Consider the following 25,740-nt stretch of genomic DNA (forward strand, 5'->3'; position numbering starts at 1 on the left):
CCCTTGGGAGTACAATCTACGCTGTGGGTTGGATGACCTAACTGAGGCTATGTTTTTAGATCATAGAAGAGTGAATAAATCTATGTATTATATGAATTGTACCAATCAGAATACTCTACAGGTTGTAAAAAAGGGAGATGCACTTTAGCCAGAATGTCACACTATTAGGCTGGGTCGTGGTTAGTAGTTACGATGATTGCGAATGAACTCATTGTCGCTCGGGCAGCAATCAGAAATAATTGGAGGTTCGTTTGCATTCCAATTCAATTGAATCATATTCCTTTTTTTAGTGACATATCTTTTGACATTTCCCTAAAGCTTTGACCCGTCACTGATAGGGCGATACAGGTAGGTCCTCGGAAAAAGGAAGCGCGCCAGGGTCAGTCGTCACTATCATGATGATTTAATCGATCTTCCGTGGGTTGTCGTTGGGCATGTACCCGAGACCAGTCTCGGAGTAGTTTGGAAGACCTTAAGACCCGGAGTTAACTACCCTAAGAGTAAAGAGGAGTAGTTTACAGTACATCTGTAAGTAAATAAAAGTACTAACTAACTGTAAGTACCTGATTAGTTAGCATCGCAGGATTAAGAACTAACCGCGCTAGGGGAAAGTCCTGTTCAGACAAGGACCAGACCTGGACCAGGGTGTGCTAATGGGAGAGCCCGGCTCGCTGGGAGACGAGAATTAATTGTTCGTCAAGAGGTCCTATAGGCCGGAAGTCTTGCTCAGTTCTTGGGGGGGTGTCGGAACTATGAAGCTGATTTGCCCGATGGGGAATTCTTACAGACTTACTGTACAGTAGTAGTTAGTAGAGTAGTTAGTAGATATGAGAAAGGAAATCCCTTGAATTATTCTTCTTACTTTTTTTTTCTCTCCCCCTTCAAAATCACAGCTATCATGGCCAACCCCTCCCACTCCACTTAGTTCCAGCCACTGCCCGGACCAGACTTTCGCACAAAACGGGGCTCCTCTCTTTAGTCAGTTGGACTTCTTGGGACTGGCCCTCGAACCACCTCCACACCACTTTACCACCACCACTCCTCCCTCTTCTCTCCCCCCCTTCCCTCTTTACTACTTTCTCTACATCATCTGCGGTCATTGTGGAATCTCTTTCTTCCTAATTCTTCTCTTCTTCTTCTTCTCTCTCCCCCCTCCCCGCCCTTCTCCAACCTGCACGCCCCTCCTTGAAAGGCTCTCTCCCCTCCGAAACTCCCTTGCGACCCTCCAATCCCTGAACCCCCTCTCCCCCCCCCTCCTCCGAACCTCCTCCACCAACCAACAACCCCCTTGCTCCCGACCGCTCCCGACTTCCATCTGCCCGCCATGTCGGGGAAAATGACATTGTACAAGTTGGTGGTGCTAGGAGATGGAGGTGTGGGCAAGACGGCCCTGACAATCCAGGTTGGTCCCTTGAAATGGCCCCTCTCTCTCCCCCCCCCTCCCCCCAATCAACCCACTCCCCCGACCGAACGATCTGCAGCTTCGGGGAACACGACTGTACAGCTTGATGGCAGCTTCAAACATGAAAAAGCATAACGGATCGTCTAATGAACGAATGACTAACCCCCTATTGTTCGCCCCCGCACTAGCTATGTCTTAACCACTTCGTCGAGACCTACGATCCTACCATCGAAGACTCCTACCGCAAACAAGTCGTCATCGATCAACAGTCATGCATGCTCGAGGTGCTGGACACGGCGGGCCAGGAAGAATACACGGCACTCCGCGACCAGTGGATTCGAGATGGTGAGGGCTTTGTCCTAGTCTACAGCATCACGTCGCGCGCCTCCTTCTCGCGCATCACCAAGTTTTACAACCAAATCAAGATGGTCAAGGAGTCTGCCAGCTCCGGATCTCCCTCCGGCCCTAGCTATCTAGGCTCACCTATGAGCCACACATCCGGTGGCCCGCCCTTGCCCGTGCCCGTCATGCTGGTCGGTAATAAGAGCGACAAGGCCGTGGAGCGCGCCGTTTCCGCACAGGAGGGCCAGGCCCTGGCTAAGGAATTGGGCTGCGACTTTGTCGAGGCCTCTGCTAAGAACTGCATCAACGTTGAGAAGGCTTTCTACGACGTCGTCCGCATGCTGCGCCAACAGCGCCAAAACACACAGAATGCCAAGGGCCGCGGTGGCGGTGCCCAGGGCTTCTCGGGTCACCGAGATCGCGATGCTGGCCCCGAATATCCCAAGTCTTTCCGTCCCGATCGGCGACATCGCAGTCGCCTCAATTGTGTTCTTTTGTGATCGGCCGGGTCCGTCCGGGACACGAACTCGTTTTGATGCTTTTTTTTTGGTTTTCCTTGTTTCTCTGTTTTTTGCTCGAGCTTGCCTTGCTCTCATCATGGCGAGGGCAGGTTGCCCCTCCACCCCCTGTGTTTTTCACTTTTGATCTTGATCGCTCGATTTCTATCTCCTTTCCCCCCTGTTTCTTCTTTTTCCCATTTTTTTTTGTTGGTCTCGGGTGCATTTTGGACGGGGTGGTTCTGTCTTTTGGTTTACGACCTCGTTCGGCGTCGGCGGCCCCTCTTCCTCGCAAAACACACAACCCTCAAATTTCCTCAACAACGACCCACACGATCCTCCATGCTTTTGACTCTGCCGTTTGGAAATCGCCCAGCCATGGCCCTGAGAAGACAGTGTCCAGCTTCCCTCTTCTACAAACGAGCATCCGAGACTTTTCAGGTTCTGTGCCCGCATGTTTCAGCGCCTTTGGGAATACGGTTTAACCTTCTCATTGGCGTGCGGGAATTCTGGTGACTGAGAATCTGGGCGCGGCAATTCCACCACGGCTCGCAGAAACGCCACCGATGGCTATCTTGTGGGCCGTGCTCTGGAGGCTGAACGATGAGCCGGCGAGTTTTACAATTTTGACATGATGATGGATTTTGTATTTTGGGGGCCGGCATTTGCATATTATTGGCGCAAATGCGACGCCCGAGAAAAAGAAAAAAAAAAAAGCACACAGCTTCTCAGGCGACGAAGCCGGAAGATCGCAGTCGCGCATTAGCAGGCATTTCGATATGATACCCTACGACTAAGCTTGTTTCTGTTATTTCCATTTTTTTTATACTTTTTTCATTGATCTACTACTGCCTCTACCGCTTCTTCTTCTCCAACTCATCTTCCATCTCAAATCTCCTTTCTACACATTTTCCTTGCGTATATAGACCAATACACAACCGGAAACACATCCCCTTGGATCCAAGGCATGTCGAAAGTTACCGAAGACTTCAGGCACGACTAGCGTGACTTGTATTTTTTTTTAAACCTTTACCAGTGTAATTCAAAAGGTCGAGTAGTTAATTGGAACCTGCCCCGTATCGAGTTGCCACAGAGGAAAGTCAACTGGACTGAACCTCATGTTTCAGCCGCCGTAAACTCTGTGATTATCGGGTTTAAAGTCAATGGTCGATGGTAAACTACATCTCCACTCCACCGTCAGCCGAGTTCATAGTGAATCACATGTACTATGTAAAGTACATACTGGAATAGTCAGTCATTGCGGGGAAAGCACGGACTCCCTCGGGTCAGTTCTCCCCGCATTCTCCGTTGACTCTTCAGAGTACTTCGCTAGTTAACTACGGAGTAGTTACTACTTAGCTAACAGAGTTGACAGTTGACACTGACAGTCCTTCTACTATCCACTAGTCCTAGTCCGGTCCCATCCCGAGTCTAAAAGTACTCAACTGCCCCCGAGTCCCCTGCATCCAACCGTTCGCCCGACACGTATCCAATCACTCGGTCCCCGAATCCCTGGACCTCGGGTAGATTCTCCTTAATATAAGGGAAGTTAGAGGCAGTTCCAGCCTCTCTCGCTTCATCAATTCGTATAGAGTCAATTCGAGATTGAACCAGTTACCACTACTACAGCATAGTCTGAGACTTTTGCTTACATTCTAACTTCCCCTCCGCATCGGCTTCTTGTCCCCACACTCCAACCACAATTCCCCCATTTCCCCATCCACACTTCCAGTTCCAGTTCCACTCCTCCATACTACTCTCCTCCCCTCTCCTCTACCCATCCAAACATCCCCCTACAATGACGCCACACCCCCAAAAATCCGCCCACACCTCCTCCCTCACCAGCCCGGACTCCTTCTGGGCCGAACCCGCCCACCGACTCCACTGGCACAAACAACCCTCCCAGACACTCTCCCGACACACCAAGACCCTCCCCAGCGGCGTAACCCACGAACATTGGTCGTGGTTCCCCGATGGAGAGATCTCCACCACGTATAACTGCGTTGATCGGCATGTCCTTGCGGGGAGGGGCGATGATGTGGCGATTATTTGGGAGTCGCCCGTCACTGGCACGGTCGAGAAGTATACGTATGGGAGGTTGTTGGATGAGGTGGAGGTTTTGGCGGGGGTTTTGAGGGAGGAGGGTGTGAAGAAGGGGGATGTCGTTATTATTTACAGTATGTATCTGTCTCTTTTTCTTGGGGTTTGGTGTGTGAGGGTTACTTGGATATGGGGTCCATCGGGAGTCGCCACTCAGCTGTACAACCGTACAGCTATCCAGCTAGCTGGAGCTCTAGCTTCAGCTCGTTTACCAGCCAGCTTCAGTGGGACCTCAGCTTCCTGGTAAAAGCCAGTGGCAAATTCCAACCCTCTCACACGTCCAGATCACAAGATCCCCCCCGCCAAAAAACAATCCCCACTAACCACCCCCACTCCCAGTGCCAATGATCCCCGCCGCCCTCATCGCCGCACTAGCAATAACCCGCCTGGGCGCCATCCACGCCGCCGTCTTCGGCGGCTTCGCAGCCCAATCATTAGCGCAGCGGATCGAAGCCGCCCGTCCCCGGGCTATCATGACAGCCTCGTGCGGGATCGAGGGGTCCAAGGGCCCAATCGATTACCGCCCGCTAGTCGAGGGCGCGGTGCGGCTGAGTAGCTTCAAGCCGGACAAGGTTATTGTCTGGCAAAGGGATCAGCTGCGGTGGAATAACCCGGATAAACTGGGTGGACAGCGGAATTGGCAGCGGTTGGTGAAGAGTGCGCGTATGCGTGGGGTGCGGGCGGGTCCGGTGCCGGTGAAAAGTACGGATGGGTTGTATATTATCTATACCAGTGGTGGGTCGACTCCTCTTCTACTCTTTTGGGGATGTGTGTGGTTGGTATAGAGACGTGTCAGCTGATATGAGAACCTAGGAACAACTGGACTACCCAAGGGTGTTCTTCGTGAAGCTGGCGGCCATGCGGTGGGTCTGGACCTCTCGATCCGGATGCTCTTCAACATCAACGGGCCCGGCGACGTGATGTTCTGCGCCTCGGATATCGGCTGGGTCGTCGGCCACTCGTACATCCTATATGCGCCGTTACTAGTCGGTGCGACAACGGTCCTCTTCGAGGGTAAACCCGTCGGCACCCCGGACGCAGGCACGTTCTGGCGTATCGTGGAAAAGCACAACGTAAACACTTTATTCACAGCACCAACCGCCATGCGCGCCATCCGAAAGGACGACCCCGGCGACAAACTCTTCGAAGAAGTAGGTGCCCGCGGCGGCCTAAAAACTCTCCGCGCCCTCTTTCTAGCCGGCGAACGCAGCGAACCCAGCATCGTCCGCGCATACCAAGACCTCCTAACCAAACACGCCGCGCCCAACGCAAAGGTAATAGACAACTGGTGGTCCTCCGAATCCGGATCCCCTATAACAGGCCTAGCCCTAAACACCACCCCCAAAGCCACACCCCTCCCCATCCGCCCCGGTTCCGCAGGCCTGCCCATGCCAGGCTTCGACGTCCGCATCGTCGACGACAGCGGTAACCAAGTACCACCAGGCACGATGGGAAACATCGTCCTCGCCGCACCACTCGCACCAACTGCGTTTACTAGCCTGTTCGAAGACGACGAGCGGTTTTACCGCGGGTATTTGAAACGGTTTAACGGGAAGTGGATTGATACGGGGGACGCGGGGTTAATCGATACAGACGGATACGTACATATCATGTCCCGCAGCGACGATATAATCAACGTTGCCGCGCATCGCTTCAGCACGGGCGGCATCGAGCAAGCTATCCTCTCGCACCCGGCCATTAGCGAGGCCAGTGTGGTTGGAATCCCGGATGCGCTGAAGGGCCATTTACCATTTGCATTTGTCCATCTGCGCACTGGTCCTGGAGATGACTCTAGTGATATCCCGGCTGCAATCCCGGAATCTCTCTTCAAAGAAATCAATGCATTGGTGCGGGACCAAATTGGTGCTATTGCTTCGCTGGGTGGGATTATTCAGGGCCGCGGTATGATTCCGAAGACTAGGAGTGGGAAGACGTTGAGACGGGTTTTGAGGGCGTTGGTGGAGAATGGTGTGGAAGGGCGGTTTGAGGAGGGTGTTAGTGTTCCGCCTACTGTGGAGGATTTGGGGGTTGTGGATGTTGCGAGGGGGAGGGTTAAGGAGTACTTTTTGGAGAGGGCTAAGGCGAAGGCGAAGCTTTGAGAGAGATTGTGTTGTGGTTCGCTGTTGAGGTAAGGCGTTTTGCTTGGTAGATTCCTTGATATTGGTGGGTAACTAGTACACCGTAAAGTTGATGATCCTTGTAGATAGTTGCACTCGATAATGATTTATGGTGACTATCACTCGTAAGTTATCCTATATGATTTAATTTAGTCTTATGAAATCTGAGCATTGATGTCTGTATGGGTGAGAACTTTGGCACTGCTTAATCTAGTCTCTGTTTTAGATATCATTGGTTCTTAGATGTATATTATTGCAATATCGTCCGAAGAGTGATGTTTCCATTTTATTATCAGCTGCCGAAGAAAAAGGACGGGGGATACAACTTTCAGATCTAGAATAACTTTCTTTTAAGATTGTGAAGTTGGGACATACCAAAAGAAGTATTCAAGTTAGGATGGGGGACAAATACAGATTTCTTCCTAGATACTGATCAAATAACCCGAATTGAAAACAAAACTCTATTTAGGCAGCTTCTGCTCTTTGTAACTCTAGTTTTTTTCTTTTTCTTTCTCTTCTGTTTCGTAGGATTTCATTACATCTTTTGTCTGAATGTGCATGTGTCTCATGAGATGTCTCGCATGAATCTAGAGTGAAGCTCTAGGTTATCCATCTAGACAAGAGTAAAATCAGGCTTCCCAACCAAGGAAACATCGAGAATGGCACCCTGCTCTAACAATCTCTCCCGAAGGACCTCATACGACACATCCTGAACACACGCAAGAGCATCCGATTCTCTCAACGCAATATCGCAAGCATTCGCACATGCCTGTCCAAGCTCGTAGAACTGATGCTCAATGCGAACAGCACCTATAACATCATCAGTGTATGTACGTTTATATCGATTCATCAATGATTTGTACATACCATATCCTACATGTGACGAGCTGGGACATGTAGCCGTCAAGACGTTGATAGCCTCGCTTCTCTTCGGAACCAAGGATCGATAGGAGATACCGAATGGCCGCCACTGATGCTTATCCTTGAAGATGAAGCCTTCATTATGCACGACACCGTCGCGAACTACTCGGCGAGCACAGTGTGTGTCAGTAGGCCAGTATGCAATCGCAACTGGGTAAGGGTCGTGCTCCTCTCCGTCATGCTCAGATGCCGTGTGTTGAGTAATGATGTAGTCGGATACCATTCTCCGCGCATCACGAACGTATATCTGACGGGGGAAGTGGTTGTTATCGGGGAATTCGTCAAGGCAGTAGCCAAATTTGGACCATTCTTGACGGATTTCGAGCTATAGATAACCAGTAAGCTATTATTCCCGTGGATATGGACATGGTTAGAGGTTGGTCAAAACTTACTGGGACGGACTCGTCGTTTGCAAAGAACCAGAGGAGACCTTTTGTGAAGGTTGCTGTTTCGTCGAGGATCTTCTGTCGGCCTTGATCATTGGCGGAAGGCCAATCATCGTTCATACCAAGAAGATCGGTAGAAAGAACGGCTTCCGATCCAATTAGGTCCGTCTTGCGATTTGGAATTCCTTTCAGGCGTGGCAAGTAGAGTTTACCACCCGCCTGGAGATAGCGACGATGCAGATCATAGTGCGACGGGTCGTACCCCTCTGGCTTGTAGATAGGCAACTTGTTACCCTCCACGTCTGTAAGAGGGAGTCGGTAGGAGTAGGCGGCCAGGTGTTGGTCTCCATCGCCAGGTTTGCCGAATGGTTCGGACGAAATGCCGTATAGAAGACCGCTTGAAACATTTCCGGCCTCGCGGTAGGGATCAATTGGTACTTCAAACTGGGTATACCGTGTGTCATCGCGTACACCGGCTAAACTTTCGTTGTATTGAGCTGAAGGTTCCCGTCCCAGAGCAGTAGAGATGCCAGCTGCAGCGAGGAAGTCACCCTCGTAAGTCGCCTCAATAAAGTACTAGGAACGTGGTTAGATTGCGGAGTAGAAATTTCGAATATTCAGCTCGTACCTTTGCCCGTACCAATTGGCCATTCGTCAACTTCAAACCAGTGACCACATTGCCATCTCGTTCCACGGCTGAAAGCGATGCCTTTGTGATAGAGAGCAATGGCGAATATTCGTCCAGCCAGCTCCTAATTACTTCTTCCAAAACACGAGGCTCGAACTTCCACACTTCAGGTACCTTCTTTCGTTCTGCGAGTACCTCTTCCAACCAGTCAAGTCTACCATAGTACTTGCTCAGTCTCCGGTGAAGCTCAAGCGCCAGACCTCCGACTGATGGGCTATTTTGGAATTCCGTCTGGTTGTCGATATCAGTTGACCCCAGGCCTTCAACCTGAATTCCACCTAATGCCAATGCATTAGCAAGTTGGCTTGGCCTTTGGTATGCAGAGTAGACTAACCGATATGGTCGTGAGGAGAAATAAGCACGGTCTTCCTCCCAAGCTTGGCAGCTTGGATGGCGGAGGCAACAGCCCCCGATGTAGACCCGTAAACAGCAACTTCGTACATCTCGACAATCATTGTCTTGAGATAGCCTCCGGTGAAAGAGTGATTTAAGAATCCAGGTGCTGACTGAGCCAGCGATTTTGTAGCCAAAGAACAGCTCTCGTTTAATCAAGTCACCGAGACTAAACGTTCACCCGGCTTTGCCAAGGGACTTGAATGAATAGCAGGGTCAACCCTCGTTGAACAGGCGAAGAATAGTTCTAGTACTTGAGAGTGGGAACTCAATTTGAGTCATCTAACCTATCATGCTGGTGAGTGATGACCGTGGTGCCGAGTTCGCCGAGTTCCCCGAACCTACATAATCAGTCCTGGCTCCGCATTTGAAATTTTATTCAGCCCTGTGACCTGTAGCCGACATGGTCTTCGGCTCTTCGTCCATTTTTTGCCAATCAAGGGCTTACTGATGGAGTCGAAGGATTAGTGAAACCCTTGGCATCCAAATGCCCCCACACCCCCGGGGAAAGTCCGGGGGATAAATGCTTTTCTCCCCACGCTCCGCGATCGGATACTTCCCCGCCCTACAATCTATATATTCATGTACGAATTCTTGTATTTCATGACTCGTATGATTGGGCGAAGAAAATATCAATCACTTTACTCAACAAATCAACATGGCTGGAGGCGGCAAGCTCTACGCCAGCAAACAGGCATGGTCTGAATGCACATGGCAGCTCATCTGCATCTGTCTACTATACTCAATGGGTAGCATTTTCTTTGGTAGGTAGTGGTCATATCTCTCAATCAGAGTATTTGGCTTCTTTGTGATTGACAATTTCTGTGTTTAGGCTAGTTAGTTTATGGAAACTTTGATTTGAGAAGCAATGGCTAATTTCCAGCAAGTGATGGAGCATCCTTTGGAGGTGTTCAGACATTCAATCCTTTCGTTAAAAGATTTGGCGAGTACAGCAAGACGAAAGATTCTTGGAGTATTCCCACAAAGACAGTTTCGATGATGAATAGGTATGGAGCTTACTTGAAAAGAAACTTTGATACCAAAAAAACTGATTGCGAATGATCAGTTTGGCTTTGATCGGCAAATTCTTGGGAGCCATGGTTGTTGGCCCCATTATTGAAAGGGTTGGCCATCGCTCCGCGATGATTGTTACCTGTGTGGTTCAGATTATTGGTGCTGTTGGTTAGTGGATTTCTAGATCTAACATCAGTTTTGATGCCAAGGGAAGTGCTAATATCTTAATACAGTCCAGGTGACCAGCCATTCATCGGCTCAGTTTATCGTGGGTCGTATTCTGATCTACCTTGCTGTTGGTCTTGTGGAGAATGTGCGATCCCAAATCATCTTATGACAGATCATTTACTGACTAGCATGCTTCAGGTTGTTCCTACGTACGAGTCTGAGATTTGCCCGGCCGGTCTACGTGGATTTTGCGTTGGTTCAATTCAACTTTTCCTCACATTTGGTTCTCTTGTTGCGGGAATCGCAAATGAGTATCTGTCGAAATGGACTACCGATGGAGGTTGGATGATAGCAACTGGTGTCCAAGGCCTCCCAGCCGTGATTATTCTTCTTGGACTTCCTTTCACACCGAGTGAGTCTCTTCAGAAATGATATTGGAGCCTGTTTTAGGCCGTTACTGACGTACAAAAGATTCGCCCCGCTGGCTGATTTCCAAGAACAAACGATCTGAGGCATTGGAGGCACTTCGTCTGATTCGAAACAAAGAAGCCAACGAGAGTGGTCTTTGCGAACTTGAGATTGTTGCTTTGGAGAACTCAGACAACCGAAGCGAAAAGGCACCATGGTCCGCGCTCTTTAGTCGTGCCAACAGAAGACGTACATGGATTGCTCTAGCAATTATGGCTCTCCAACAGCTTACTGGTGTGACGTTCAGCAGTTCTTACGGACCTACCTTTTACAAGAAGGTTGGATTGGGAGATAAGGCTTTCACATACGCGGTACTTATTCCTATCCCACTCATCTCTGGAAGACCCAGCGATTAACGTTTTTAGGCTATCAATAACGGTGTTTCTGTCGTCACCGCCATGATTGGAATGGCTCTCTTTGATACATTCGGAAGACGCGATCTTACATTCCACGGATGTTGGGTCCAAACAGTTTTCCTCTGCCTTATCGGAGGTCTTGGCTCGAAAACACACCGCACCACCGGCGATACCAATGGAATGGTCGCCTCGTTCATTTTATACGCCGCCGTTCTCCATGCTACATTGGGCCCGGCTGCATATATCACTGCCGCAGAGGTTGGCACTGCCACTCTTCGAGAAAAGACCATGGCTATCTCGACAGCCTTTAATGTTGTTGTTGGATTCGTCGTTGTGTACACTACCCCTTATCTCCTGTCAACTCCCGGCGCAAATCTTGGTGCTAAACTTGGCTATGTATGGGGTGGATTTGCTGGGGTGGGTGCTATTTGGGTATGGTTCTTTATGCCAGAGCTCAAGGGCAGGAGTCTGGAGGAAGTCGATGAGTTGTTTGAAGCAAAGCTGCCTGCGTGGAGATCTAGCAAGTTTATTAGCACGCGCTTGGGTGATGCCGACGCTATCGAGAAGCAGCGGGCTACGGAGGTTGAACAAGTGGAAGACGTTGAGAAGCTGGAATAGGAAGACAATATTCCCTGACAGCGGGCTGTTATTCTACATTGGCTTCGAGTCATTTCGATTTGATCATGCAAAAGATTTCCTCAACTCCAAACTTTGTTCACAGATTTCCAAGACAAAAGCACTTGGCTTTTGAAAAGTCAAGAATTTATACTAGGAGGCGGCCACCGAGCCTCGCCAATTCGCCGCTAAAAACATAGCCTATTCCCTTCACAACATATCATTCTCACTAAGAAAGCAACTACGCGCTGAGCCACCTGGCTAATAAGAAAAAATCATATGAACCTAGTTTTGGAATTCTGGTTCCTCTTCACGATGTGGATTCATGTAGTACACTCGATAGTAAGACACAAAGACACACGCTCCATAATCCATTCGTCCACGACGCAGCGTCTTCAAGAGTTAGACACGCGACTTGGAAGGCCATCGGCAGTTGCATTCAACAAGAAGCCTGTTGCATCCAATTGTTCGCGGAGTAAATCATAATTCACTTTCTCGACACTACTCGCGTTTGTTTTGATTGCAATATCCGCGGCAATTGCACTCACTTGCCCCATTGTCATGAACGTGTGCTCCACTCGAAGCAAACTAAAGCCAAGATGGGTACTTGATGGTGAAGTAGGGACGAAGAGATTTTTGCACATAGTCGATTTGGGGACAATTGCTTGGTAAGACAAAAGCCACGGCTGTAATTACCGGTCAATAAATGAAAAATTAACTTGAGTTTTTGATTTCATACCTTCCAATCTGGCCCTTGTTTCCAGAGGAACCCCTCGTCATAGATATGACCATCCTTAACAATTCGACGTGTGGAATGCAGGTCCTGTGAAGAAGTCCAAGTTAGCAGAACTCTCAAAAAATGGGTTTCAAATGGAAGTTGTTTACAATTGGCCACAAATTCGTTAGAATTGGATCGGAAACGGGAATTTCAGGGTACGAATATTCCGTGTTGTGTGAGGTAACCACGATGTCGTCCCTGATCATCCGCCTCCCATCACGAACATACATCGCCCGGGGGAAATGCTCGTTATCAACAAACTCATCCTGCGCATAACCCCATTTGGACCATTCATCACGAGTCTCCTTCGGCATAGAATTGTCGTGTGCGAGGAAGTATAGTAGCCCTGGTTGTCGTTCATTTTAGCTCCTTGTCAACAACTAGGTCAGAGACCGGTTGGTCGAAGATTAGAAATAAATACCTTTCTGCCACCGTGCCAAGTCTTCGAGGAGCTTGGCTCTTTGGCTGTGGCTCCCCTCTGGGTATTCTGATGTGCGACCTGGCATATCAAAGCCAAGTCCCTCCGTTGCGCTGCCGATGATGTCTGTCTTGTTGTTTGGTAGGACTATGCTTGGGGTAAAGACCTTGCCTCCAGCTTTCACATATCTTTGATAAATTTCGTAATGGGAAGGGTCATAATCCGCAGGACGAGTGAAAGGGACAAGGTTTGAGACATTGTTTGTCAGACAAAGACGCCAAGAAAAGGCTTGGATATTCCTATCCCTATAATCGAAAAAGTTCGTTAGATGAAGATTGAGACCAATCATGGATTTTGATACGAACCTGTCGCCCGCTTTGCCCAGAGCTTGATCTTGTACGGTCGGAATGAGTCCACTAGATGGGTTTCCAGAAACTCGATAGGGATCAACATCAACAGTCAATTGCGAGAATGTAGTGTTGAATTGAATCCCGGCGAGGCTCTCGTTGTAAGCAGCGATAGATTCGCGTCCAATTGTATAAGGAACGCCTGCTGCGGCAAGCAAGTCACCTTCGTAAGTAGCGTCAATGAAAATGCGCGCAGAGAAGAAATCTCGGGCTTCGGTTTCAATCTTGATGATTTCTTCACCCGACTTGAACACTCCATGGCCATTTCCAGCACCTCGGAGCGCTGTCTCCAGATAAACGTCGATGTTCTTCTCCTCGGCGAGCCAGTCCTCGATCACAGACTGACCAACATGACATTCGAATCGCCACAAACTTTTATCCTTGGTGTGATTGGACCAACCTTGATCGAAAGCCTTGGTATTGTTATACCGGTCGGCGACACGTCGGTAGAACTCGAATGCAAGGGGGCCGATGGTCAATGAGTTTTGGAAAGAGGACTTGATGAGAATGACAGTAAGAATACAAAGAGAAAATGAAGTAGATGATTAGGTCGATGGCAGCTCACCTGTGAATCAATGTCTGATGCCCCGGCGCCCTCGATGGCAATGCCTCCCACATGCTTTGAGGGCTCGAGTAAGGCCACAGTCCGATTTAAGCGTGCAGCCTGAATGGCTGCCGCGTACCCCGCGGAAGTGCCACCAACCACCACAATATCATAATCATGGTTTTGGGAAGCTAGCGCAAGGCCTAGTGGGCTGGCAATTGCCGACGCTAGGCCGCACAGAGTTGTCGCCCTGGCCCAACGCATATTGTTTTCAATCTGCCCTGTGGAGCTTTCCGCTAAGTTGGGGAGAAGTGTCCTTCAGGAAGTTTCCGAAGCAAACTTTCCAGAGAATTTAAGGTCTTACAAGCAAAGACAAGACGCTTTTCTTGTGGGGGCACAGAAGTGTTTACAAAGAAAGGGGCCGGGATCGGAACTTCCCCGGACTGGGCCCCCGGACATGATTTTCCCGGAGTAGCACCGAGGTTCTCTACTACTCGCATTACTATTACTGTTACGGTAAGTGCAAGTCGTAGCGCATTATATTAGAAAATATCCAGCAAAACAGTCCGGCACTTCGATTATCCTCTTCTCTTGGCAGGTTGCCGAGGAAAAACAATAACTGAGTCATTTGACTAGATTCTGACCGCAAAGAGTAGGAAATCTCGGTGCTGAAAATCGACAAATTTTTCCAGTATTGAGGCATTCTACCCCCACAGATGATATGAGATGATGACGATGACAAATTTCTTAGCCCGATGTCGCTCGCTCTAGATCTATGCTGCTATGGCGGAGTACTACAGGCCGGCCGTCAAGTTTATAAACGGTTACCAGTGGTCAATGAGGACAGAGGTCGCTTTGTGGAACGGTCAGGACGACAATTTCCTTGCAGCAATCCCCGTCATTTCATTTAAGAACCTTGAACCTCAATCAGACAGCGACTGGGAGATGCGATCTTAGGCCCCTCCTTAAAGTTCTTGTCTGGATCTCTTTACGATGCAGTTTTGTGACAGCTTAAATTCGGTTAAAAAATACTCCATAATCAAAAAAATCATCTCATCACTATTTCGATGACACTCGAATATGATAATACTTCTCTTGACTATACCATTGTCCTTCCAGTTTGGTAGACGTTCACGGTACAAAAGTACCCCCGTTGCAAGGACTATCCCAGGCCTCAGAAGATGTGAAAATTGCAGTAGATGTATTGTTCAATGCAAGATTGATCAAAGTATCCCCTTTTTGTCAAGTGTTAGACGAGTGGGTTTACAATCAAATCATCGGGCATAACTGACCGTCAAAGTTGAACTGCGGCCATCCAAACCTGTGGAGGCCATTTTGGGGATCTTTCGCAAATGCAACCCAGGCATCTCAAGAAACAGTTAGTGAATATAAGATGAGTATGTTGACTATGCGTATTTCTTCTCACCTTGAATATACTTGCTTGCGGCAATTTCTTCCATTGAAGCTGGGCCCGTTTCCGATAGAGACATGTTATATGTCCCAAAGACCATAGGTACCTCCCCTTTGAACAAATAAGACATGTTATCATAGTAAAAAATATGGTTGTAATAACTCACCAGTGTGGTAGGCACCAAGCCAGGAAGTTGGACTAAGATTCGTAAAATTGCCATGGTAGAGGTATCGCCATATTGGCACTTTTTGCTCCAGTCGTATTCTGCAGGCCGTTAGTATGTCATGTTCACCAAGCCGTTTATGATTTTATTCTTTCGTTATTACCTGACCGACTCTTGAAGGGGACAGTTGAAAGTTGTTTGGAGGTCGTCATATATTTCAGTCTCATTGACTGAACTCAAGCTCAAGGAGAAAAGCGCGGAGGTTTCTCGCGTATTAACTCCCGCCAATGTTGGCTACATAACATATCTCGTCAGTAACTGATAGCAGTATATATGGCTGGAAGTTCATACCAAGTTTGCCAATCCCCCACTCTCAGCCCTCGCAGAATAATCAGAGAAAACAGTTCGATTGTCGACGATTGGAACAAAGTTGTAACTCCCATTACTCATGGCTTGGACAATTCTCTCCATCGAGGTTTGTCTCATGCATTCAAGTGAGCCTTCTCCCACGCCGCATCCCACCGTGGTAGAAATTTTATTCCAGTTTTGATTCATATAATCGGTGTTTGTAATCAAAGAAACTGTTCCCGATTCCATTCCAATTGCACTGACCAGTGGATCCTTTGGATACTATTATTTGACGCCAATTTAGATCCAAAGACGTAAATAGGGATGGGGAAATGTGAGTACACACCGCGTAAGCGTATAAATCGGTCGATGCAGCTCCCGCAGATTGTCCAAAGAGAAGGATCCTATTTGGATCGCCGCCAAAATTGGCAATATTTTTGTGAACCCATTCAACAGCCAACCGCTAGAAGCGAGCAGAGAGTCAATTGCAAGACTCCGGGTGATAATAGAGAGATCTGAAAATACCTGATCTAACAATCCGACATTCTGATCCGAGGATTTCAGCCCAGGCGCGTTGGGAAACCCGAATATATTCAGCCGGTAGCTAGGTAAAAAAAATTAGTTAGTAATTCACTAGATGATTTGATAAGTTAAAAATACTTAAAAGTGACGACAATGATATTGTCATTGTCTTGAACCAGGTTTGTACCATCATAAAATCCCACTGAACCGGCCCCAGATCCAAAACCTCCTCCGTGTACGAACATCATGACAGCCGCTTTCTTGTTAGTGCCAACCCTGGTACGGTGTTCATGAGATGGTGCCCATATATTGATATATAAACAGTCTTCGGAAATATCAGCAGAATTCCAGATCTCATAAGGGAGAACACTCCAAATGGACTCATTGGAATACGAGTAAGTTTGTGGACATGGACTTTTGAAGGAGATTGCATCAATGGGACCTGTCGGTGATTTAGGCTTTGGTGGGGCAAAGCGAAGGTGCTTCACTGGAGGCTCAGCATAAGGGATACCAATGAAACCTCGAACCGTTCCAGCCGAATTGTTATATCTTCCAGTGACAGGACCAACGGAGGTTACAACGCGGAGCTCCGATGGTATGGAGGAAGCCCCGGCAAGGCAAGCCCCGACGAATAGAAGGAAAGAAAATGAATTTATCTTCATTGTTTGTATTTTTAAGAACCTTACTAAGGAAAAGTCTCTACGAGGGAGAATTAGACTGCTTATAGCTCGCAGATCAAGTTTTGTCTCCACACGGAACCCACATTTCCGGGGTGGACGAGCATTTGCGGGGGCTTGGTAATCAGTAGTTAGTTATATCTCAATGTAGAACCAGGTAATTTCCAGTTTTTCTTATGCTACATATTTCTACATAGTTCCCCGCGTTCGAATGGTAGCTATATATTGATATCGCCAACAGGTAAGAGGTAGGGTACACAGCTCATGCTGCAAACAATTTTCTATGTCGTGACCTTGTATTTAAGAATCTTTTATGGATTTTCGACTCGGCTTTGTGAATATGCCGAGATGCCGTTCTAGTATAAGCCCTCCCCTCTCCACTGGGCCTCAAATGGAACCGACTAGACTTTCCCCGCACTTCGGAACAGATGGGGGATCGACAGTAGCTAAGCTAGTAACAGTGGTTGTAGAAAGTGGAGGGTGGCTGTGGGTGAACTTTCAATGCATGCTACCTGTGTACATGCTACCTGTGTACTCAAGGACATGAATAAAAAAGAGATGAACAACTGTCGGATACCATGCCTCCAGGCTACCGTTTGGTACAGCGCCCACTAGTCTCATCGATGCACTGGCACCAGCGTCGAAGAGCACGGCCAGGGTGTTCGTACACGCTATTTGAAGCTGCTCCTACAGGTCCCTTATTGAGCAAGTCATAGCTTATTTATCACCTGGCGAGGGCTTCCTATTTCTTTGACAGATCGTCCTATTAACAAGCATGTAGAAAGGCTACAAAGATTCCGGCCATTCGCCCTCCCTCTTTGTTCGGGGACGAATATCGAGAAAAGTCTTGGCTGGAGGTGGGGAAAGGAACACCATAAAGTTAATAAATAGTTTATAGTTGCTCGATCAGTTCCTCCGACTCTTGTAATCCGACTGCTAGTATATAGAAATTGTCAGCAAAAGAAGATCACGTACGAGCCCGATGTTTGAGATTTTGGTAAAAATGACGCTTCAGACAGCAAGAGTAGCATTTTTCGGCATTGAATCTATGTTTGACTAGTGTTGCGGTGTATTCCAATGTTTGGACTCGCTTGATTGTTCTTCAAGTCTGGTAGTAGGTGTTTCAGAAACCACGAGGCGTATACTAGTGAGCTAAAATAAGATCTCGAAACAAGGATTCATGGCAGTTTCCATTGTTTGAGAGCTACTTTCTTCCTAGATGAGATTCAATATTCCCTTCGAGGGCCTTTGTTTTATTGAGTGTGCATTGTGTGGAGTTCTTTATCTTTGTTGTCATGCCCTAGATCTCTACCTAATCCTTTGTACACCCGTAGTTCAGAACGTAGTCCATAACAAAGATTTAGCTTGATGCTGAAACGAGCACGTCAAATGTCGAATAAAGAGTCAATTGCTGCCATATTTAGCACTTCGGTTTATAAACTCCCTGGATTCTCAACATGAGGACACTTTCAATACATCACTCATCACATCTTCATTCTATTCAAGCATTCAAGCTGCAATTCTCCATCCATTCAATATCAAATATCTCTTCAGCATTTCCCATCAATTGTTCAAGATGACCAATCACTGGTGGATTCCCAAGAGCATCGATCACCCTGCTAACGCATCAGATGGAAGCTATGATCCAACTTCTGACGGACCCCCTGCAGAACTACCAGCAGGACAAATCATGAGATACGGTGCACGACAAAGAGCAGGAGCCGAACTCCGACGGTGGATCGACCTTCCCAATAAGCCCAATTGTCCGATTACACGAAACTCAATAACCATCCAGAACCTCGAACATCACTATACAATCGAAATTGTCCAAGCAAACCCCACGGACCGTGATTATGCCAATATCTTCCACCACCTCGAACTCGCCGCAACCACAGAGAACCATACCAACTCTCCATACCGAAATTTCGATGTCATGTCCATGCATTTTTCGTGGCGGGGTTTCGTTGGTCCTCGGGTACTCATTATCGAGGATATGCACCGGCGGGCTGAAAACGTGCATCACATGTCTGAGGTTAGTTTGGCGTTTTATGAAACTGACTGTCTGATTGACACGCTTCAACACGTTATTGTCACCAATGTTGTGAATGATGATACGATCAGTTTCCTGTCAGGTGAGATTCATGGCGACCATCTTGAATTCTCGGAGGATTGGTGGCGGACTTGGGAGTATGCGACTCCTGAGTATGATGCTTTGTTGGCTACTCGCATTGGTAAGATGGTGGCGTATATGGTGTTGGGTGGGTTCCAACGAGGTACGAAATGGATTCCTCGCATTAACACTGTGAGTAGTTGGGATGGGATTAGTGCGCATATGCATTTCAAGATTGCGGATATCTGATCTGTTCGAGGTTAGTATAATCTTTCTGTTGGGTTTCTGCTTACTGGTCTGCTCAAGGTAGGGATGATTCATCTGTGGAGTTTATTGCTTTGGACTTCCCTTTCCTAATACACATTTTGATCATTCGTTTATTTCTTTGTTGATGGTTGCATGGTATTGGTGCTATTGTGTCTTGAAGTCATACTTGGAGTTTTGCTTTGTGTTTTGTGTTTTGTTTCGCTTCTTGTCTTGAATCTGTTCGTGTCTATGCATCGTTCGGCTTTGTTTTGCAACAATATTTATTTATAAAGATACAATCTTTCACGTCAAAAGAATTCTCCCACCAGAGACTACATAGACTGTCTATTGATGTTTCAAAATATGAGACTAGACCAGATGTGCCTTAATTCCAATAATGGCAATGTAGCAGCAAGCTCATGGGCAGCCAGAATCCCTTTTTAGGTATCGTAGCTCACTTGACAGTAATCTAAATCTTCCAATTTCGTATATTATCAGAGTATACAGCCACGAGACCTGAATATTAGTATGAGTGAAACTCGGGTCGAAAGAAAGGAAGGCCTCCACCATTTCCCCATGATACAATTTTATAGTTTAGCCCGATCAGATGCGCGGTTTTACCAGTTCACAGCGAACCTGCGGGGTGTGTATCAGCTGTGAAGGACAACAGCCAATATCTCGGTAATCCCTTCCTATTTACACGTTCACAGATCTCAAGGCAAACACGTTGCGATAATATGGTGGTCAAGGCCTGCAAATCTCAGGCCCGAGACACCAGGCCACATGCCTGTTTGTCCATGTGGTACATCCACGGTGGACGTTTTTGCTTTTGCGGCTCAAACTCATCCACTTCTTAATTTAGGCATTTCCAACGCTCGCCCAGCCAGCCAACCCGGCAAGAAAAGATTCATGACGCCATCATTCATATCGACAAAGTCGCACGAAACAAGCCCAATTCGAAGATCGCTACCAATAACAGATCTTCACGGGCGGACTAGGCTCGGAACGTGGTTTAGTCTGGTGTCTCCCCTCCAATCCGCGCCCGCAAAACGAACCACCAGATCTCCTCCACTTCGATCTCCGAATATTTCCCAAGAGCAAACGGTTATCTCTTTCGCGATCGGGCCCTTTCGCTCCAACGCTCGACCCTGCAACTTGCAGGGTTATCCCCGCAGCGACTGTACCATGCTGACCGCTAGTGTACACCTCGTCCCTATCTTCCAGTCTCCCGTTGGGCTGAAGGATGGCTCGCCTGGCGCGGCCTTTGTGCAACATGACCTGCAGCTACTGCGGACGCTCTGCAGGTGGACACGTCGCGTGCATTCCAACGGTTTTGTCCTAGTCCAAGAAGGACGAGTTTGTGAAGAAATGAAGGGCTTGGACTGGAGCTTTCATTCGCGGGTAAAATGCTAGTCGAGTTTGGTAATCCATACTTAACCCTTTGATCTCCCTGGAATTCGAGTTCTTCTCCTGGCCCCATTCGTCCTGCGCCGGATACATATTCCGACCGTGTCGCTTGTTTGTATAATAGGTGTCTTGTATGGCCACGAGGAATCTCACTCGCACTGCGCGCCCGGCTGAAACCATGCCTCATGGTCGATTAGAGAACGAGGAGGATCCGTTGCTACCAGAAGACCAGTGCAGCGATGGCCATGACCATGACCACGAGCACGGCACGACCCGGAAGTCTAAGTCATTTCGTGATCCTTCGGTATGCTTATCTCCTCTTTTCCTTCTTGTGTGACTTTCATCTGCTCAGTTTATCGCGGGGGTTATCCACTTGGAATATTCACAGTCAGCGACGAGCGAAGGATAGATTTCCCATCTTACGGGCAAACTCAACTTCAACTGCAAGTGGTAAACTGACAACTTCTCCTACGGCTAGTCAGCATGGATAATCCTATTCTGGGGCATGTTCGCCATGAGTGGCGGCACCTTCGTGGTCCCCGAATTCAACGCCAGCCTAGCCCTAGTCTGCCACCAGCGATACGCGCCCAGCAATTCCCGACCAGACCTCTCACTCATGGAAGAACTCGAGCTTTGCCTAGGTGATAAAAACGCACAAGCAGATATCTCCCGACTAATCGTCTATTGCCAATTCACGGCGGGAATTCTCTCAGCCATCACTGCCCCAATCCTGGGGTCTCTCTCCGATCGCGTCGGGCGTAAACCAATTCTAGCCCTTAGTACGACGGGTATCCTCCTCTACAATGCCGTGATGCTTCTTATCTTGCGATACCCGGATGCGATCGATGTACGCTGGATACTAGTCGGGTATGCACTTGAAGGGCTAGGTGGCACGTATATCACGGCTATCGCGGCGTCACAGGCGTACATCACCGATTTATCGAGTCCGCGTGAACGTGCCACGCTATTCAGCTATATCCAAGCATGTACATCGCTCGCACAGGCGGCTGGTCCGTTAATTGCGGGTATCCTGATTGCGTGGATAAATTCCTTCGAAGGCGTGTACTGGATTTCTTTCGCCTGTTACCTCCTTCTAACAATCCTTGCCATATTCGTCTTACCCGAGTCGCGCTGGGCGCGATCGAATGACGAAACGAGGATAAACCTCGACAACTCACGTACACGGGAAAATCCTTTACAACAAGTTTACTCCTCGTGCAAGTCACTCTGGGAATGCAGTGTGAACCGGCGCGCCAATCTAGTTATTCTAGCGATTATCGAACAATTCGTCTTTGGCGTCATGACCTGCCTCCCACCGCTGCAGATGGCGTACTCGTCATATCTATTCCATTGGAGACCCACGACACAGAGCTTTTACATGGCGCTCGTCAATACGTGGAGTATCCTAGTGCTGGTCGTCCTTTTCCCGGTGATCATGTCCGTTGTTCGTCGACAGATTCGTCGAAAACGGAACCGCACACACTCAACCGTGTTCAATACTGGCGAACTCGGTGCTATTCGCACTAGTCTGAGCCTGCAGATTCTCGGGTATGCGGGTGTAGCTCTGACGCGGTCTCCGGTGTGGTTCATCTTCTGCTCGTTGATCTTTGCGTGCGGGAATCCGGTTACGCCGTTGTTGACGTCGAGTTTGACGGCGCATGTGCCGAGTGAGCATTCGGGGCATTTGTTGGGGATGTTGAGCTTTATGCATGCGATTGGGAGGATCACGATTCCTACGGCGTTGAATGCGACGTATAGCGTTACTATTGGGGTTTTCCCACAGGCGTTGTTTGTGCTCTTGGCGGGCTCGGTTTCGATCCTTTTGCTGGCGAGTTTGTGTGTCAAGCACCATGGTTTGGGCTCGCGATAGACTTTCTTCCTTGTCACATTCAAGTGATAAGTTATATTTCGTTGCTTGTTTTCGGGAGCGCAGTCATGTCACCTCGTGCTGGTCATGCGTGGACATGCTATGATGTTGATGATATATATCCAATCATAGAATTTCATCTTCCCTTCGTTTACGTCTTGACCATTGTCCCGACCCGTGTCTACCTCTTCCGTTTAAGTTGACGACTCCCTACCTTCTTCCTCGAAGTCCGCATCTGCTCAACCGTCTGCAAGTACAACTTCGGCGGCGTAGAATACCCATTCTGTAAAATCGCCACCACGGTATCCAACATCCTCCTCGTCCTCCAATACAAATTATCAATAAATCTCAGCCGATCCGGCAACGGATCCGGCAACCGTCGCACAGCCTTATCAAGTCTGGCCCTGTACTCCTCCACCGACAAACCATGCGCAAGACGACACTCATCACCCCCCTCCCCAGCCTCAATCGAATTAATTAATATATCCAAATCCACCTCCGTAGGCGAAGCAGAAAAAACCTCCCCCCAATCCTCATACGGGGCTATCCAGTCCCGTACCGAATCATACACATCCGTATCATCAGGCAAAAACCACGGTCCCACAACAACCACACTTCTCAAATTCGGCGAAACCTTGCCCAAATGCTCAAGCACCGAGTACATCTGCGTCTGGCTATGCGGATTCACCACGATATGCTGGACATTATGCGCTAGCGAGCGTCGGGCTTCGAGGCGACGTGGTGGACCGGGTCTCCCGCCGCCGAGGGCTCTCAGGAAGAGCAGGTGGCGGGGGAAATTGAACCAGCCCAGACGGTCGATTTGGGTGAAGGTTTGGGTTTGGATGCTTCGGGCTTCGGTGCAGGATTGGGAGATGGATTTGTGGGGGTGGGTGCCGATTGTTGCGTCTTGTTGGTAGCGGAGGCGTTTGAGGGTTGTGCAGGACCAGGTGGTTGTTAGGGCGAGACGCCAGATTTGGAGACGGAGTTCTGGGGGAGGGAAGGGAAGAGGGGGAATTGTGTTGTCATGGAGAGTGCGAAGGAGAGTGTGGAGGTGATGTTAATAGAAGATGTTGAATGTTGAATGTTGATTTTGAGGTTGGAGGATCTATATGGTTCTTTGTTGCCTGTTTCCTGCACCGGACGATAAACGCCAGTTGCTGAAACCCCATAATTGGTCAGTTTATCGACCGCTTCCATAGCCGCCTTTGCCCTGATGCCTTCTTCTTTTAGGCCAGGGTGACGCTATGACTGTAGTACCGATTTAACTATCCCCCTTCGTTGTCTTTTCTCTTGTGTAGGTCATGTGAATTCTGCCGGACCTTCTGCCTTCGAAAATAAGTTTTGAGCAATTGGCGCTTATCGTCCACCTCACACGTGCCTGGTCACGCCCTGGATCTTACTATTCGATCTTCTTGCAGCTTCAACTACTACAACAATGAAAGGTACCTTAAACCGAGGCATCAATTTCAATGCATCTGCTATTCAACCGAGTTCCCCACATGATCGACTCTCGTCATACGTGACTTCATCATACATGATGCACATCCAACGCACACCGTCCCTTACGGTTGAGTCAGGATGAACTACGAACATGTCAGAGCCCCCCACACCGCGATTCTTCAAATCTCCTCGATTTTCCAGTGGACCTGGTCCCTGATTTGAGCCAATGGCAGTGTTTCTCGTGGAGAGTGAAAAGCGGAAAAGATAGCCCCATTGGACCCATTGGATCCGTTGTGGCCCCGATCGAATGGCGATGGGGCGGGTCGGTCGAAATACTCGAATTGAGCTGGCAAACGACGCCTCTGGTGTATCTGTGCAGGGTCAGGGTCAGTCATAATAATCAGGCCAAGGGTTTAATTGAATTCTCCGGAGTATGGAAGAGAAGACTGTTTGATTGTTTACGTCTATAGAAATGTTCTATACATAGATCTTTGATCTAAGGATATACCCACGACAATCTCCGGCCAACACTGACTAGACCTTGCAGAAGCTGGCCTAGACCTTCTCTGCCCGACCAGACCAGACAATTTCACCCTCGCATCCTCCTCTCAGAACGGCAAGGATCCTCAGGAGCGGGCCAAGTCCACCACTGGGTTTCTGTGGGAACGTGGAGATAGCGAGAGATAAAAAGGATAATGCCACGGGGGACCAAGACTGGGCGGGAGGTCTAATGAGTCTGATTGGTCTAGAGGATCCATCAAGATCCACTCTTCAGGTAAAACTCCTCCAACTGCCCAGCCGATGTAATTTCCCCCATAATTCCACGGACCAACTCTAATGAGCACCACCCTATAGGCCCCCTTTTCTTGCCCTGCGCTAGTCACTTTAAGTCGCACGGGTACCTGAAGTCGACCACGGCACTCTCTTCCCCTATAAACACTCTCTTCCCCCCCCAATCCCCTCCCTTTCCCATCCCACACGCTCTCTTACCACACACCCCGGTTCAGTCTTCTCAACCGAGTACATTCTTTTCAAGAAACCCAACTACATTCTTTTCCGACGTGTCAGATCAATCTCCGTCTTCACAGACTTTTCTCTCTTCAGGAACATTCCTCGAATTCTCAACATTCCAGTCAAAATGCGTTTCTCCTTCGCCGCTGTTGTTGCCGCCCTGGCTGCTGGTGTTGTCGCCAGCGACGCTGTCACTGAGACCGTCACCGCTTACACCACCTACTGCCCTGAGGCTACCTCCATCGTCCACGGTGGTTCCACCTACAGCATCTCTACCGTACGTTGTTATCCCAGATGCGGTGCGGATGCGCATTATGCGGATGCGACGGATGGGGTCGAGTTGGCGATCGAAGATATCTCGACTCGACTCTCCCCCACATTCCATCTGATATCGCACATCCTGCGCCTAGTCTACATCCCCTCAACATCTATGTCGATCGCATTACTAACTCTCTTCCAGCCCGGCCACATCACCATGACTGGCTCCTTCACCGTTACCCGCCCTCTGATCACCCAGACCGTGACCCAGTGCAACAAGTGGTAAGCACTAACACCCGAATCCTATAATACCAACGCCTTCTAACATCCCATCTACAGCTCCTCCTCCACCCCTCTCCCCACCACCCCCGTGGTCTCCGCCAGCACCGCTCCCTCTTCTACCCCCTTGGTTCCCTCCGGTGCTGGTGCTACTGGTACTGCTGTCTCGACCCCTGCTGCCTCCCAGCCCGCCTTCAACGCTGGTGCTATTAACGCTGCCACTGGTGCTGGTGCCGGTCTGGCTGCCGTGTTCGGTGCCGTCGCCCTCCTACTGTAAGCGTGAGCTTCCTTGCTCTCTCTAGCAGTGTGATGTGGTTACGGGATTCGTATGCACGGTGATGGGTGCATGTTGCCTTTCCTCATTGCAACATAATCTGGTTCTATCTG

The 25,740-nt window shown here is 48.8% G+C and overlaps 9 protein-coding genes across 9 annotated transcripts; 6 read left to right on the plus strand and 3 right to left on the minus strand.

Annotated features, from left to right (window-relative positions):
* Positions 1–1,324: 1,324 nt before the first annotated feature.
* rasB (Ras small monomeric GTPase RasB) lies at positions 1,325–2,244 on the plus strand (the record flags this gene model as incomplete). Its single annotated transcript, XM_056701495.1, has 2 exons — positions 1,325–1,402; positions 1,591–2,244. 2 exons carry the CDS (start codon positions 1,325–1,327, stop codon positions 2,242–2,244), a joined length of 732 nt encoding a protein of 243 aa, XP_056553558.1.
* A 1,795-nt stretch (positions 2,245–4,039) lies between these two features.
* N7496_008577 (putative acyl-CoA synthetase) lies at positions 4,040–6,440 on the plus strand (the record flags this gene model as incomplete). The annotated part of the gene is made up of 3 exons (XM_056701496.1): positions 4,040–4,418; positions 4,681–5,076; positions 5,155–6,440. 3 exons carry the CDS (start codon positions 4,040–4,042, stop codon positions 6,438–6,440), a joined length of 2,061 nt encoding a protein of 686 aa, XP_056553559.1.
* Positions 6,441–7,071: 631 nt separating this feature from the next.
* Positions 7,072–8,908, minus strand: N7496_008578 (FAD-dependent oxidoreductase; the record flags this gene model as incomplete). The annotated part of the gene is made up of 5 exons (XM_056701497.1): positions 7,072–7,268; positions 7,326–7,704; positions 7,772–8,341; positions 8,394–8,731; positions 8,788–8,908. The coding sequence occupies 5 exons, from the start codon at positions 8,906–8,908 to the stop codon at positions 7,072–7,074; spliced, it is 1,605 nt and encodes a 534-aa protein (XP_056553560.1).
* A 996-nt stretch (positions 8,909–9,904) lies between these two features.
* Positions 9,905–11,470, plus strand: N7496_008579 (uncharacterized protein; the record flags this gene model as incomplete). The annotated part of the gene is made up of 5 exons (XM_056701498.1): positions 9,905–10,028; positions 10,094–10,173; positions 10,227–10,440; positions 10,500–10,807; positions 10,862–11,470. The coding sequence occupies 5 exons, from the start codon at positions 9,905–9,907 to the stop codon at positions 11,468–11,470; spliced, it is 1,335 nt and encodes a 444-aa protein (XP_056553561.1).
* A 392-nt stretch (positions 11,471–11,862) lies between these two features.
* N7496_008580 (uncharacterized protein) lies at positions 11,863–13,878 on the minus strand (the record flags this gene model as incomplete). Its single annotated transcript, XM_056701499.1, has 6 exons — positions 11,863–12,153; positions 12,207–12,290; positions 12,353–12,591; positions 12,667–12,968; positions 13,029–13,567; positions 13,636–13,878. The coding sequence occupies 6 exons, from the start codon at positions 13,876–13,878 to the stop codon at positions 11,863–11,865; spliced, it is 1,698 nt and encodes a 565-aa protein (XP_056553562.1).
* Positions 13,879–14,745: 867 nt separating this feature from the next.
* Positions 14,746–15,638, minus strand: N7496_008581 (Carboxylesterase type B; the record flags this gene model as incomplete). The annotated part of the gene is made up of 6 exons (XM_056701500.1): positions 14,746–14,849; positions 14,907–14,981; positions 15,041–15,136; positions 15,192–15,289; positions 15,352–15,482; positions 15,540–15,638. The coding sequence occupies 6 exons, from the start codon at positions 15,636–15,638 to the stop codon at positions 14,746–14,748; spliced, it is 603 nt and encodes a 200-aa protein (XP_056553563.1).
* Positions 15,639–18,311: 2,673 nt separating this feature from the next.
* Positions 18,312–19,094, plus strand: N7496_008582 (uncharacterized protein; the record flags this gene model as incomplete). Its single annotated transcript, XM_056701501.1, has 1 exon — positions 18,312–19,094. The coding sequence occupies one exon, from the start codon at positions 18,312–18,314 to the stop codon at positions 19,092–19,094; it is 783 nt and encodes a 260-aa protein (XP_056553564.1).
* A 1,582-nt stretch (positions 19,095–20,676) lies between these two features.
* On the plus strand, positions 20,677–22,368 carry N7496_008583 (uncharacterized protein; the record flags this gene model as incomplete). Its single annotated transcript, XM_056701502.1, has 2 exons — positions 20,677–20,802; positions 20,977–22,368. The coding sequence occupies 2 exons, from the start codon at positions 20,677–20,679 to the stop codon at positions 22,366–22,368; spliced, it is 1,518 nt and encodes a 505-aa protein (XP_056553565.1).
* Positions 22,369–24,943: 2,575 nt separating this feature from the next.
* Positions 24,944–25,630, plus strand: N7496_008584 (putative GPI anchored protein; the record flags this gene model as incomplete). The annotated part of the gene is made up of 3 exons (XM_056701503.1): positions 24,944–25,093; positions 25,277–25,356; positions 25,414–25,630. 3 exons carry the CDS (start codon positions 24,944–24,946, stop codon positions 25,628–25,630), a joined length of 447 nt encoding a protein of 148 aa, XP_056553566.1.
* Positions 25,631–25,740: the final 110 nt, after the last annotated feature.

The sequence above is a fragment of the Penicillium cataractarum genome (assembly GCF_028827025.1).
Source record: "Penicillium cataractarum strain IBT 29864 chromosome Unknown utg000007l, whole genome shotgun sequence".
NCBI classification, from domain to species: Eukaryota; Fungi; Ascomycota; class Eurotiomycetes; order Eurotiales; family Aspergillaceae; genus Penicillium; species Penicillium cataractarum.